General features: G+C 33.4%; 1 protein-coding gene across 7 annotated transcripts in view; it reads right to left on the reverse strand.

Moving 5' to 3' along the window:
* Positions 1 to 15,181, reverse strand: part of B3GNTL1 (UDP-GlcNAc:betaGal beta-1,3-N-acetylglucosaminyltransferase like 1) — a 133,070-nt gene that overhangs the window by 34,402 nt on the left and 83,487 nt on the right. For all 7 annotated transcript variants that reach the window (XR_012481623.1, XM_074265019.1, XM_074265023.1 and 4 more), the window contains exons 8-10: positions 13,574 to 13,698; positions 9,781 to 9,916; positions 6,198 to 6,266 (exon numbers count right to left, since the gene is read on the reverse strand). Coding sequence is in view for 6 of the 7 variants with exons in the window: in XM_074265019.1 (XP_074121120.1) it covers positions 6,198 to 6,266; positions 9,781 to 9,916; positions 13,574 to 13,698 (330 nt within the window). In the remaining variant the exon portion in view is untranslated. The remainder of the gene's footprint in view (positions 1 to 6,197; positions 6,267 to 9,780; positions 9,917 to 13,573; positions 13,699 to 15,181) is intronic.

The raw sequence follows: 15,181 nt of genomic DNA on the forward strand, positions 1-15,181 counted from the left end.
GAAGGAATTAAAAAGTAAATGTAAACTAAATAACATAGTTTTAAAGAACCAATTATAGTCAAGAAATAGCCTATAGAAAGAGAAAATGAAAATGAGACAACACACCAAGACATATGGCATGCAAATAAAACAGAAATAAAAACATATTCATAAAAGCTTCATCAACAAAAGAAACAGGGTAAAATAGAGGATGATTTTTTTCTTAAACCTAGAATAATAAATGTAAAAACCTCCAAATAAATAACAAAACAAATTTCTATTTTGTGGCTCAGTTGGGGATAACAAAAGAGATTAACATAATTGTAAGTAAAAAGACAACTGAATTGATCAATTAAAGTAAGAGTTAAAAAGGAAATTGAATAAGTCATAAAAGAACCCCTAAAGTTCTGGATTGCAGTTTCAGGGCAGAGAAGAATGCTGATGATGGGTCATAAGACAGCAGAGGTTTGGTCATCATTCCAAGGAAAAGGGGACATTCCTGGGGACATTCCTGGTAAAGATCCACAGACCAGGAAAGCAGTGACCAGTATCACACTATCTGTAAGCACCAAAAACCTGCAGAACTCCAATACCAGATGTGAACACTGTAACACAGATAACCCGGAAGTTTGGAATAGTAACTCCCTACCTCACCCAGTGAAAAGTGAACAGCATTACCATAAAGTTCAAAGTCAACAAGCTAATAAAAATAATAATTTGACATAAAAAGTTATGATCCCAGGGAAGGCCAAGACATAAATTCAGAAGATAACAATGTGAAAACAGCTAAAAACATAAAGCCTCAAATAAAAATGATAATCGTACCCAACGTCAACAAGAATTCCTTAATGAGTTAGAGAAAGCAATAACAAGGTAGTGGGAAATTGGGGAAAGAAAAAAGATGCAAGAAAACTACAAAAAGAGAGTTGACAGCGTGGTTAAAAAAAAAAAAAAAAAGGCATAAAAATACCAAAAGAAATAAAATAGGAAAGAGCCTAGATATCACCTTTCTAGAAATTATCAAGGAAAACTTCCCTGATACTCTAAAACCGGGGGGCAAAAGAGAACTGAAAGAAGTCCCAAAATGAAAACTCCCAGTAATATCATAGCCCAATTCCAAAGTTCTCAGGTCAAGGAGAAAATACTGCAAGCAGTCAGAAAAAAAAGATTCAAATACTATATAGCAATAAGATTTAGCAGCTCCTACATTAAAAGATTGGAGGGCTTGGAATATGATATTCTAGAGGACAATGACAAAAATCACCTACCTAGCAAAACTGATTATAATCCTTTAGAGGAAAAAAAAGAACATTCATTGAAATAGAGGAATTTAAAGAATTCTTGATGAAAAAAACTAGAGCTGAAAAGAAAATCTGGCTTTCAAATATAAGACTCAGGAGAAACATAAAAAGGTAAACAGGAAAGGGAAATCATAAAGGACTTAATATAATCTTATTAATCTAACTGTTTACATTACATGGGAAGAAGATATTTATAATTTATAAGGACTTTCTCATTATTAGAGCAGTTAGACTATATATATAGACAGAGAGCACAAGTATGAATTGAATATGAAGAGATATCTAAAAATATAAAATTAATATGTGAGAGAGGAATGTACTGAGGGGAAAAGGGAAAGGGAGTAGTAGAATGCAGTAAATTATCTAACATAAAAGAGATAAGAAAAAGCTTTTACAAGTGGAGGGGAAGGTGTTGGAACTGAGGGGGATTGAGTAAACCTTACTTTCATCAGAATTAGCTCAAAGAAGTAATAACATATACACTGGATTGGGTATAGATATTTTTCTTACCTTATAGGAAAATAGGAGGGGAAGGGGAGAAGAGCAAAGGGGGGGAGGAGAGAAAGTGATGGAAGAGAGGACAGATTGGGAGAGAGCTATAAGAATGGGTAAAAGAAGAGAGAAAATGGAATAATCAAGAAGGAGGGGAAAATAGTATAGAAGAAAATATAACTAGCAATAGTAACTGTAAAAAAATTTTTTGAAGCAAATTTCTAATAAAGGCCTCATTTCTCAACATAAATAACTAAAGTCAAATTCATAAAAACAGGAACTATTCTCCAACTTATAAATGATCAAAAGATAGGAGCATTTTTTGATGGAGAAATGCTCTAACTGACCACTAATCAAAGAAATACAAATTAAAATAATCCTGACATATAATCTCATACCTATTAGATTGGCCTATAAGACATAGATAAAGAAAAGAACAAATGTGGGAGGGGATGTAGAAAAAATGAGATATTAATGCTTTATTGGTGAAATTGTGAACCGATTCAACCATTCTCTAAAGCAGTTTGGAACTATGTCCAAAGGTTAATATGTATGCCCTTTGACCTACCAATACCATTACTAGGTATGTTATCCCAAAACAGATGTTTTAAAAAACCAATAGAAAAAGGACCTACGTAATATATTCTTACAGTTCAATTCTGGGGACAAAGAATGGGAAATTGAGGGGATGCCTATAAGTTGTGAAGTGGAAGAATAATTTGTAGTATGTGATTATGATGGAATACCATTGCTAGAAGAAACAATAAGTAGGATGCTCTCAGAAAAACCTGGAAAGACATGAACTAATATAATAACAATTAATACTGTAAGATGATCAACAGAATGACATAATTCTGAAGAACTTAGGATGAAAAATGAAAAAAAAACATCCTCAAAGAAAGAATGGATGGTACCTGAAAACCAATTAAAGCATACTTTTTAAAATTTTATTTTCCTTGAGGTTTATTTTTGATCTATGTTTTGTTTCACAACATGATTATTATAGAAATGTTTTGAATGTCTACACATGTATAACCTACATCGAACTGCTTGTATCCTCAAAGAGGATGGGGATGGAGGGAAAGGAAGGGAGAGAACATGGAACTTTTAATCTGGAAGTTTTAAAAATTAATACTAAAATTGTTTTTACATATAACTGGAAGGAAATAAAATACTAAATTAAAAGAAAGAAAAAATACAATTGGAATAGCAGAAGCTAATGATTACATAAGATATCAAATAAATTATCCCAAAGAGATCAAAGAAAAGGAGAAAGAACTTATATGTACCAAAATATTTATAGCAGCTCTTTTTGTAGTGACAAAGAGTTAAAAATTGAGAGGATACTCATTAATTGGGAAATAGCTAAACTAGTTGTGACATATGATTATGAAGAAATACTACTGTGAAGGGGGTAGTTTCAAAAAAACATAGCAAGACCTATATAAACTGATGCAAAATGAAGTGAGAAGAACCAGATTATTGTACAATTGTACAATATAGTACAATTGTACTACTATTGTATAGTAACAAGCAATGTTATAGTGAAAGACTGGGTTACTCTGATCAATATAATGCTCCAAGATAATTCCAAAGGACTCATGATAAAAAAAAAAATACTATCCATCTTCAGAGAGAGAACTGAAGAACTTTACGTGCAAAGTGAAATATAATTTTCCTCGTTTTCTTTATTTTTCTTGCTTTTTTGGAAGCATGGCTAATATGGGAAATATATTTTATATGACTTCATATGTATAATTGATATAATATTCCTCAGTGGGTGTGTGAGGAAGTGGTACAGAGGAAGGGAATTTGGAACTCTAAATTTAAAAAGAAAACAATGTTAAAAATAAGTAATACATTTACAAAAAAATTTTTTTAAGTAATTACATAGCATAAAAAGGTGTATGATTTTCTTTGAAGAAATAAACTATTGAAGTCAGAGATATATTAAAGGATGGAAGATACCTAGAAATATCTGGACACATCATTTGGCAAATCTAAAATGAAAACTGCATACAAAAAATTGTATTTTTATTCTGAAAATCCTGTAAAATATGGGAATTATACTGGATGATGATTTCATAGGATCAAAATATATCTGAGTTCATTTTGCTGAAAACAAAATTGACAACTAAAGAGATTAGATGACCAAAGCTATATAGAAAAGAGATTCAAGCAAAATCCTTTGATGTTAGATGTGCTCTATTTTGAAACATTAATATCTCTTATAATTCTAACATTCTAGTGTTATTGACAAACAAGTTTATCTTGAAATACAAGAGACATTAGAATGGTTTGCTGTTTCCTTCTCTAGCTCATTTTATAGATGAGGAACTGAGGTAAACAGGGTTAAATGATTTGTCCAGGGTCACATAGCTAATTAAGTGTGTGAGGTTAGATTTGAACTCAGGAAGTTGAGTCTTCCTAATTCAACCCAGTGCTCCATCTACTACACCATCTAACTGTCAAAATCAAGGATATTTACCTTACTATAAGAAACAACTTAAGTCCTGTGGCTCCAAGTAATGTGTATAGGCAAAAAAACTGCATTAACAGGTCTTTATGGACTATTTCTTTAGAGTATGCAACTAGAAAATCCTATTTTATTTTTTAAGTCAAGGCAACAAGCATTTATTAAGCACTTACTACATGCTAAGTGATAGGGACACAAATATGAAGAAGAAAGCCAATTTATGCATTCCAGGAGTTCACATTCAAATAGAAGGAGACAGTATGCACACACACAGAAGAAGAAAAGCAAAAAGAGAGGGGGTTGGGAGAGAGGGATGATAAAGCCCCCAGTAAAGGAGGATGATTTTAGAGTTCACAAAGTCTGAGCAGAATTAAAGGGGAGTGAAAAGCTCATCAGCCTGTTCCCCTCCACAAAGTCCAAGAAGAACTTGCCAATGGGCAGAGAGGGATTGGTCTTACGGAGGGATAATGCAAGATGATAAGGCAAGATGATCTGGATATTCCAAAACAAGAAGGCCAGGCACTTGGGGAAGTTCCAGGATGTGATGGACTGGTTTGGAGATGGTATTATGTGATTGATACAAAGCTACCCTTGAGTCTGAAACACCTTGGCCAGTGATCATACTGTGATTACAGTCAAATCATCTCACCTCTCAGAACTCCACCAGTTTTCTAAGACTCTCAATTAGAGATCATTTTCTGATTTGTTTTAGTCAGTGGAGGGTCCAGATACTAATGGATGAATTCATGGGTCTGAATTAAGTTATTATTTTGTGCTTGAATATTTATTGAATGAACTATTTGTATTTCAAATTTTCAAAAATCTGTGTACACTTTAATGTGCAGACATACGGTGTGCATGTCATCTATGTATATCTACATGAATCTGTCAAAATCTGGCTCATGAGGAAGCATCAGTCTCTGAAATCTCACTGACCCTTCCTCAAGGAAGCCTTTGATTCATTCTTAGAGGGAAGCCAGGAGATTGCTTGCTCTCTTCTGCTCATAGAGTGGGTATCAAGTGTAGAATTGTCCCTATCCATTCCCCTAAATATTACTAATATAGGGGGAGTGATTTTGTTCCTAAATCCAAACTGTTTTCCTGAATCACTATCCCTTAAAGAATGTTCCAAACATTTTTGTATCAAATGCTAGTTGCATAAAAGATCACCACAAATAGAGAATATTAAGTAAATCCATTTATTCAAGCAGATAGTAAAAAGGAGAAAATTTTAAATTGTAAGATTAACATTCATTAAATTATTATTGAGTCACAAAGGACATTATTTTTATTCACCAAAGAAACTAAGACTAATCTTTTAAAATTGATAGCTAAATTTTACTTTAAAAACACTTACAAATGAAAATCAATATATTTTAAAGTAATAGAGTATGCCTAGGCACTCTCTGTAATATAGCAACACTAAAATGGGTGGGGAAGAGGCTTTCTTTACCTATGCACTATTTACTTTCCAGTTAATAAAAAGAAAAGTAAAGTAAAGTAGACAGTTCTGCTTGGGAAACTGACTCCACTGATCCTATAACTGAGACCTTAATTAACTCTCATCATTTTCAGTATTAAATGGAAGCCATTTATTTCTTTGTCATACTGCAAAGGATATCCTAAGTATTACATTAACTAAGATGGATTGCTTTGATAACTTTCAAAAGTCCTTAGAAAAAAACCATTAACTCACAGGTCATCCAAACAAACCCCAGGATATTTCAATGACATCAAATGTGTGGCAGACTCAATTAAAAAAAAAAACAACCTAGGGGTAGAAAGTTCTGTATCATTTTCTCCAAAACGAGGAGTGTTTTGTGCTTTTCTGTAACTAGTCAATGTAAGGGGAGTCTAAAGAACTATTGTTTTCTTAGGTCTTAAACTAAATGATTTTTTTTTTATCAATGAAAGCCAAAATGGCAGAATGATGAACATTTATTACAAACCTTAGAGTCTTCATAAGAGTAGAAACCCTTCTTGATTTTGTTTTCATCAACATCACAGAATGCAACAACCTGGGGAGGAAATAATATGGGAGAAGATAAATTTAGAGCTATTTATTTATTGCTATTCTCTTCCATTTTATGAGGAGCTCATTCTATTCACATTCATAACTATGATTATCTATTTTACACTATCATATTTTTTTTTGTATTTATCCTTCTCTGTCCTTGTAACTTTTCAAAATTCCATTTTGTTTCTCTTAGTCTGTCCTTCCTTTCACACACACCCCTTTTTCTCTTATCCCCTTCACCTTCTACTTGGCTCTTGGGTAAGACAGATTTTAATACCTATCTGAGTATATGTATGGGTATGTAAACACACACATTATATATTAACACATATTATACATACATAACCATCTATATTATATATCATCTACATATATGTACACACTATCTAAATGTATGTGTACATGTTTATGTGTTCATTGTGAATTCTTCACTGTCTTAATCAGTTAAGATGAAAGAGATTCAAGATTTGCCCAGCCGCATCACACTATGATTTCCTCCTCCATTCAAAAGCTCTTCTTTATGTTTCTTTTATGTATGATAATTTGCCCCATTTATCCTCTTTCCCCTGCTCTTAATACATCCCTTTTTATTTACCCATTAATTTTTTTTTTAGTACATCCCAACATAATTGACACATCCTTATCATATATCTATATAGCCTCCTCCTAACTACTCTAATAATGAAAAAGTTATCAGGAATTATATACATCCTTTTTCCCAAAAAGAATTTAAAGAGTTTAACCTTATTAAGTCCCTTACTATATTTCATTCATGTTTATCGTTATATGCTTCTCCTGAGTCTTGGATTTGGATGTCAAATCATCAATTCAGTTCTGGTCCTTTTATCAGCAATGCTTGAAAATGCTCTCTTTCATTAAATATCTACTTTCCCTCCTGGAAGATTATACTCAGTTTTGCTGAATAAGTTATTCCTGGTTGGAACCCTAGTCTCTTTCCCTTTCAGAATATATATTTCAAGTCCTCTGCTGCTTTAATGTAGGAACTCGTAAATAATGTGTGATCTTGACTGTAGCTCTACAATATTTGAGAGTCTCTTTCTAGATGCTTGTTCTCCTTGGTCTGGAACACTGAAATTTGGCTATAATGTTCCTGGAGGTTTTCATTTTAAGACTTTTTTCAGAATGTGACCAGTATTTTATTTCAAATTCTATTTTATCTTCTGGTTCTAAGATATTGGGACATTTTTCCTTTATGATCTTTTGAAATATTTAATCAAGGCTTTCAGACAGTCCAATAATTTTTAATTATCTCTCCTCAATCCATTTTCCAGGTTATCTGCTTTTCATATTTTCTTCTATTTTTTTTTTTCATTCATTTAACTGTTTTAATGTTTCTTGACATCTCATGGAGGAGTTCAGTTCAACTTTCTGAATTCTAATTTTGAAGGAATTATTTTCTTCAGTGAGCTTCTTTTCCCATTTACCCAATTCTGTTTTTTAAAGAAATCTTTTCTTTAGTGAAGTTTTATGCCTTTTTTTTCAACCATTTGGCCAATTCTATTTTTAAAAATATTTTCTTCAGTATTTTTTGTGGATGTGCCTCTTTTACCAAACTGTTCATTCTCTTTTCACAATCTTCTTGGATTGCTCTTATTTCTCCCCCAAATTTTCCTCTACTAATCTTAAGTGATTTTTTTTTTGCCCTTTTTCAACTCTTTTAGGAATACTTGTTAGGCTTCTGTCCATTTTTTCTTTTTCTTTAAGATCCTTTGCCTATAGCTGTTTTTACACTATTGTCTTTTTTCTGAGTTTTGTTCCTTGGTACCACAGTAGCTTTTTATAGTCAGATTCTTTTTTGTAGTTGTTGTTTGCTCATTTTTCCAGTCTATTTTTTGATTTTTAAATTTTATGTTAAAAGTTGAGGTTCTAGGAGGCAGCTAGGTGGCACAGTAGATAAGAGTCCCAGTCTTGAAGTCAGCAGGACTTGAGTTCAAATCTGACCTCAGACACTTAATACTTGCTAGCTATATGACCCTGGGCAAGTCACTTAATTCCAATTGCCTCAGCAAAAAAAAAAAAAAAAAAAAAAAAAAAAAAAGTTGGGTTCTATTCACCTTGTAGGGAGCTATGTGGGAGACAGTCCAAAACTTCAAATTTTCACAGCTAGTTCTAGTTCTGTCTGGCACATAGTTGGTATTTAATGAAGGCATACTGAGAACACAATATGAGCTTTAAAGGGGACAAATTAAGTAAGGTTATTGGGCATTATTTACAGTGTTTTTATTTATTAAAAGGAATCATATTGCATACCACTAAAGAGTATTTACTAGATTAATTAATGATGCTTCACCTCCAGTTGTCCTTGACAGAGTTACTAAACCTGGATATCACTCAGGTATTTTATGAACTGATGCAGAAAGAAAAAAGTAGCATCAGGAAAACGATATATATGAACATAATACAGTAATAGCACTAATGCATCTGAATTAAAATTAAGTGAAAATTAAGTGAAATAATCAATCATGGCCCCTAAGGGCCAGAACTCTGAACTTGAAACAAAGAATTCTTACAAAGTGCTAAGTCAATGGAATTGATAGTAATCTAGTTTAGCATGATGTTCTTTAAATTCAGTATGATTGATTTAATCTTAGAACAAATAATAGTTTCCTAGTGATATAATGATTGGGTTATACTCAGTGTGGAGCATATAAGCAGGGATTGAGAGCCACAGGAGACAAGCGTACTAGAAGCAGACTGGAGGGTGGGCACAAGCCCTTGGACTTAGATTCATTATCCCATCTCACACCCATCTCACACCTGGTGGCAGGCCTGTCCTCCTGCACTTCCTCCACTGAAACCAAGATCCAGAAGGCCTCCAAGAAAGCTAGCCAAAGACCCAGGAAAAGAGACAAGACTTTAAAAGACACAATAAAGGATTTGGACTTTAACTCCTGGCTGTTCTTGTGGTGATTGCTGACCTGAAACAAAGGCTGCTCCCAGAGACTCCAAGAAAACCGAACCAGAGAACATTACAGAGAACAGATAATAAAATTAATTTCTCCCTTCTTATTACAGAAGAATGCTTTAAGGAGCAAAGTAAGTTAGCAGGGATAGAAAAAATAGGTGGTGAGGGGAAAGGTGGGAACATTTGTGTGTGTTTGTATATGTCTATATATGGATACATAAAAAATCCTTGGTTAACTATAGCCTTTTTGAGGGAGGTGGGGAGGGATGAAAGGGGGAAAAAAAAGCATAAAGTAAAAAATATGTGCAGCAGAGAACACAAGAACAACCTACAAGGAAGTAAAGAAAAGATAGATGCTCATGAATATAATGTCTATTACTATATATCCTCTCTTGAACTGGTAATTTATTGTTATATATTTGAAATCCTTCCTGATATTCTCCTGGGCAGGACAAGGTTCTGTCTTGTTTATTTTGTTTTGTCTTCCTTTTCAGTTTTTATTGTTTTTTTTTTAATTAAAAAAACAATAAAACAATAACATTAGAGTGAACAAAATGATAGAGAATGTAAGATTATTTTGCTATCCTACCTTTTTCTGGTTTATTGAGGATAAGCTTCTATAAAGTTTTCTTCCCTGTTTGCCAGCATTCCAGATAGTAAATGATGTCCAATGCTGAAGAGCTCTTTCTTCTAGGAACTGAACTCGGTGTTGCCAGATGGTGCTTCTATAGTATGGGGGAAAAAAAAGATGCATTTGATTCTTTTGTTTCTCAACAACCCATGATACAGAAATTTATTTACTGGTAAATTCCACAAAGTCTGTCTGACTCTAAAGCTTCACTGTAACATGGAGGTGAGCTTGAATTCTCAAAAACTATAACTTTAAATTGGCAATTGGTACTCTAAAAGTAAAATCTATGATCAACAAATGTACAAAGTTATATGTATACAATGTACAATGTATATGTTATATGTATACAATGTACAATGTATATGTTATATGTAAATGTACAAAATTATAGTTTAATTATAACTTTTTATTGACAGAACATATGCATAGGTAATTTTTTTCCCTTACACTCACTTTTGTTCCGACTTTTCCCTTCCCTCCCTCCATCCCCTTCCCTAGATGTCTTATACATGTTAAATATGTTATAATATATCCTAGACACAATATATGTGTGCAGAACCGTATAATTCTCTTGTTGCAGAAGAAGAATTAGATTCAGAAGGTAAAAATAACCTGGGAAGAAAAACAAAAATGCAAGTAGTTCACATTCATTTCCCAGTATAGAATCCAATTTTTAACATAAAATTTAAAAATCAAGAAATAGACTGGAAAAATGAGTAAACAACAACTACAAGAAAGAATCTGACCATAAAAAAGCTACTGTGGTACCAAGGAACATCAAGACACAAATTCAAAAAAAAAGACAATAGTGTAAAAATAGCTATAGGCTATAGTATTTGGAAAAAGGCTACCAAATAATAATTGTAGCTTATGTGTCAAAATCAATTGCAAAGAGGTAGAGCCACGATGGTAAAGGCAGGAACTTGCCCCATCTTTCCCTCAAACCTCTCTAAATTCCTTTAAATAAAGTTTCAAACATCAGAACATCTGAAAAGATGGAGTAGAACATTTTCCGTCTGAAGGCAATTTCGCAGAAACAGTCTATGACACCAGGGTGGGAGTCCAGTGTGTAGTCCTGAAGAGCCCTGGCTCCAGTGACTGCTAAAGCTGGACTATAATAGGTGGGAATACTCCTAACAGTGGAAGGGCAGAAAAGAGTTCTTATGGCCAAGTCTCTAGAAGGATCTCTGAAAATAGCTTGGGATTGTATACCTTTCACCCTGGAAACAGCTCTACTTTAACAGAGTAAACTTGAATAAATATAAATGACTTTGCTATTCTCAGCAGTACAAAGATCATGACTATTCTGAAGGACTAAATAATGAAGAATCTTATTCCGATTGTGTCTGAATCCAGATTGTCATTTACTCTCTCTCTTTTTTTGTAAACTTTTAAACTTCTTATTTTCATTAGGGTGGAAGATCTGTTCCCCCTCCCCCCCAATTTGACTTTTATGGATATATTTTGCAGAACTTTACATGTGGTTTCTTAATTGTGGGTTATAAAGGAGAGAACCTAGAAAACAAATGTAAAAAAATTTTTTTCTTTTAAATGTAGCTGGGGAAAATTTTAAATAAGTAAATCAAATACAAAAAAAGAAAATGAAAACATCACAGCCAAAAAAAGGATCAATTGCAAAAAAATAGAAAAATTCTATTACAAAAGATGGTACAAATTAAATCAATATACTTTGATATTTAGTGGATTCAAGGCAAATGTGGTTTTTGTGAAGGTGCAAAATATATGCAAAATGTGGACCAAAAATAAAGAATGAGAGAAGCTAATGGAAGTCTCACAATCTCACATCATGCAAACTTTCTTTCAAAGAATTGACAGGGACTAAACATGAAAAAATATTGAATAACAGTAAACAAGCAAACTGTTGATAATTCAAAGTGAATAATACAGTAACAATGACACCAACAATGATTAAAATAGTTTTATATGAAATACAAATACATATTGATTGCCATAACAAATCAAAAATGGACCAAACAAGCCTATATACCTTAGTTAGCTGTTACAAGAAATAGGTCAATGGGAACCTGGCTGAATATAAACTTACTTGCAATTTTTTTTGGGGGGTAGTGGAGGCAACTGGAGTTAAATGACTCACAAAGTTACTAAAAATATCAACTATCTGAGGTTGAAAATACTATGTTGTGATCCACACTCATTCCCCACAATCCTCTGAGTGCAGATGGCTCTCTATGGATAAACTTCTTTTTTTCTTTTTCTTTCTTTGCTGAGGCAATTAAGGTTAAGTGACTTGCCCAGGATCACACACCTGGTGTTAAATGTCTGAGATTTGAACTCAGGTCCTCCTGACTTTAGGGCACTATCCACTGCGCCACTTAGCTGCCCCAATGTATAAACTTCTTAAGAAGGAAATATATAATAGGTCTGCCTCCTACAAGTATTTTCCCACTCCATATCAAAGTAATCTTCTAAAAGTGAAAGTATACTCAATAAACTACAGTGGCTCCATACCCAATATAAATTATAAAATCCTTTGTTTGGTTGTCAAAGGCCTTCATAACCTGCCCTCCCAATGTTTCTAGTCTTCTTACATCTTATATCTTCACTTCCACTTACTAGTCAATCCAGTGACAAAAGTTATCTTGGATATTTTCACTAGATGTCTTCCAAGCTTGAATGATTCCCCCCTTCCTTTCCCTACCCCCTGCCTCAGCTTTCCTGGCTTCTTTAAAGTTTCAGCTAAAATTTCCAGGAAGACTGTTTCAATCCCCTTTAATATTCTTCTCTCTATTGATTTCAAATTTATCCTTTATATAGCTCAGTTGTACATAGTTATTTGTATGTTGTCTCCCTTGAATGACAAGCAAGGGCTTAGTTTTTTGTGCAGTAAGAAGTACTGAAGTTTTTGAGCAGTGTTGTCAATCACATGATGGAAGTAGTATAGAAGAAGTAGTATAGATAGAAGTAGATCACAAGAGAAAAAAAAAAGGCAAGAAAATTAATTTGGAGATCTTCATATACTTGGGCCAAACTATTTAATTTTTATGGGTTCTAGTTTCTTCATTTGTACAATAGGAGATAAGGTAATTTGAACTAGAAAATTTCCCATATTCTTCCAGTTTTAAATAAATCATATGAATGATTATGAATATATGACAAATAATATTGATGGCAAGAATGAAAAAGAGTCCTGGTATCTGATTAAATAAAATAGAAATAAATATTCTAGATTCTAAAATCTATTAGAAGAAATTTTTCAGATTTTAAAAAAGCCAGTAAGCTGAAGGGATTTATTTAAGATGACAGTATGAAATCAAGGACAGAGGCCAAGTCTTATTCCAAGCTCCTTCCATGATAAAAATGGTATTTGTCAATAGACAGCATTAGACTAGATGGAAAGAATATCATATTATAGAAGCACAGCAATTAGAATATAAAGAGATCTTAGAAACATCGGGGATTTTCAAACTTCAGAAGGCCTTGAATGGAAGTTAAAATATCTGTCAAAATACAATGAATTTATATTTTATATAAGAAATTTATATATATTTTATATAAGAAATTTGTAATTTGAAAATAAGGAGAAAGGGAACAGAAGATAACCGTTCAAATAGAATAATTTGTAGCTATCAGGCAGTATTTCTGGGTATTGAATTTGTGTACCATATTTAAAACTAGGCTAATGGGCACATCACCAAAATAATTGTTAAATATATTTAGGTCCCTAAATCTGTTTTTAATTTGATCTAATCAAATTAGATAATTCACTTACTCTAGCACCGAGTGTGTTGCTGCATATGGGTGGTATCTATAAAGGAGAAGGCACTGTTCAACTAGAAAGACTCCACCACCCTTTCGGAGATGATGATAAAAGAATAACAAATCCTCAGGCATGCCCTGTAAAAGAAAAAAAATGTCACTTACAATTTTCAATATTTCCATTTAAAATCTAGAGTGGAGGAATTTGTACTATTTGACTGTTCCAGGTATAGATTATAATATATCATAATTTAAGGAATACATTAAAATGCCATTTTTTAATAACAGATGCTTACAGTTGTTTAAAAAAATGTTCCAAGGAGAGGACCCAAAATGGTGGAGAGTACACAGAACATTATCAGAGTTTTCTCCAGCTTCCCTCAGAATCAAGATTAAGCCTCTGAAAGGATTTAGGAGTGACAGAATCCACAGATATTTGAAGTGTAATAAATTTCTAGCTTAAGATACAGTGGAAGAAATATCTGTCTCAATTGCACAGGTGGGATACAGGATGTTATGGGCCAGAACTCTGAAACAAGGATTCTTGTTCAGTGGAATTGATAAGACAATGGTTATCTAGTTTAGCATGGTGATTAATAGTTCTCTAAGTTCAGTATGACTGATTTAATTTTACAACAAATAGTGGTTTCCTAGTGATATAATGATTGGTTTATACTCAACATAGAGCATATAAGCTGAGACAAACTGAGCCAAAGGAGGCAGAGACATTCATTCCATCGTCCACCTTTAGTGGTAGCTGGAGGCTGAAGCACAAACTTCATCTCACACCACTGTGGTACACTTTCTCCACTAAAACCAAGACTCTGGAAGGCCTTTAATTGGGCCCCAGGAAAGGAGACAAGATTTTGAAAGAGATAATAAAGAACTTTAACCCCTGGTAAATTAACCTTTTGGTAATTACTGAAAGGAAGGCTGTCCAGACACCTCCAGAAAATGAACCAAGAACATCACAACAGGAACCAATGCAAGCAAGTTCAAGGAGACCCAGCATGAGGATTCCCACAGGAATCTTGAGGAAGACTCTTAGCCAACATACAGCAGCATTGGCTACTGTCTTGGTTCAGAAGGCCAACTGATCAGCAGACCAACTGTGAGACTCCAACACAATTACAGAAGGCAAATTGTGAGCCCCTGAACTACAGCATAACAGGCAGGACTTGGTCAAGCCCACAAAGCTCAGTGAGAAAGCCTGCAACAAGGCCCCCAATGCTGTCAGTGAGAAGCCCCTGTCCCCCTGCAAAAAAAGCTTGGGACAATCTCCCCTGTGCCCTAGAAGGAAAATCAACTTTTAAAAGTGAAGGGAAAAAAGGCAAAGCTCTGACTATACTTCATAACCTATATATATATATATATATATATATATATATATATATATATATATATATATATATATATATATATATATATATTCACCACTGAAGCTGCTTAGACATAGGGAGTAGGAGTTTATAGTAGGTAGGGGTGGGATAAAGGATATTGTTATTAAAGCACCTTTGATGGGATGGGAAAGGACACACACATTATCCCACCTCTTATCTCCCTTATATTTAGACATGAGCACACATACCTTCTAACTCTTCAAGAAGGTTCAACTGAGAAA

The sequence above is a fragment of the Sminthopsis crassicaudata genome, chromosome 4, assembly GCF_048593235.1.
Source record: "Sminthopsis crassicaudata isolate SCR6 chromosome 4, ASM4859323v1, whole genome shotgun sequence".
NCBI lineage: Eukaryota > Metazoa > Chordata > Mammalia > Dasyuromorphia > Dasyuridae > Sminthopsis > Sminthopsis crassicaudata.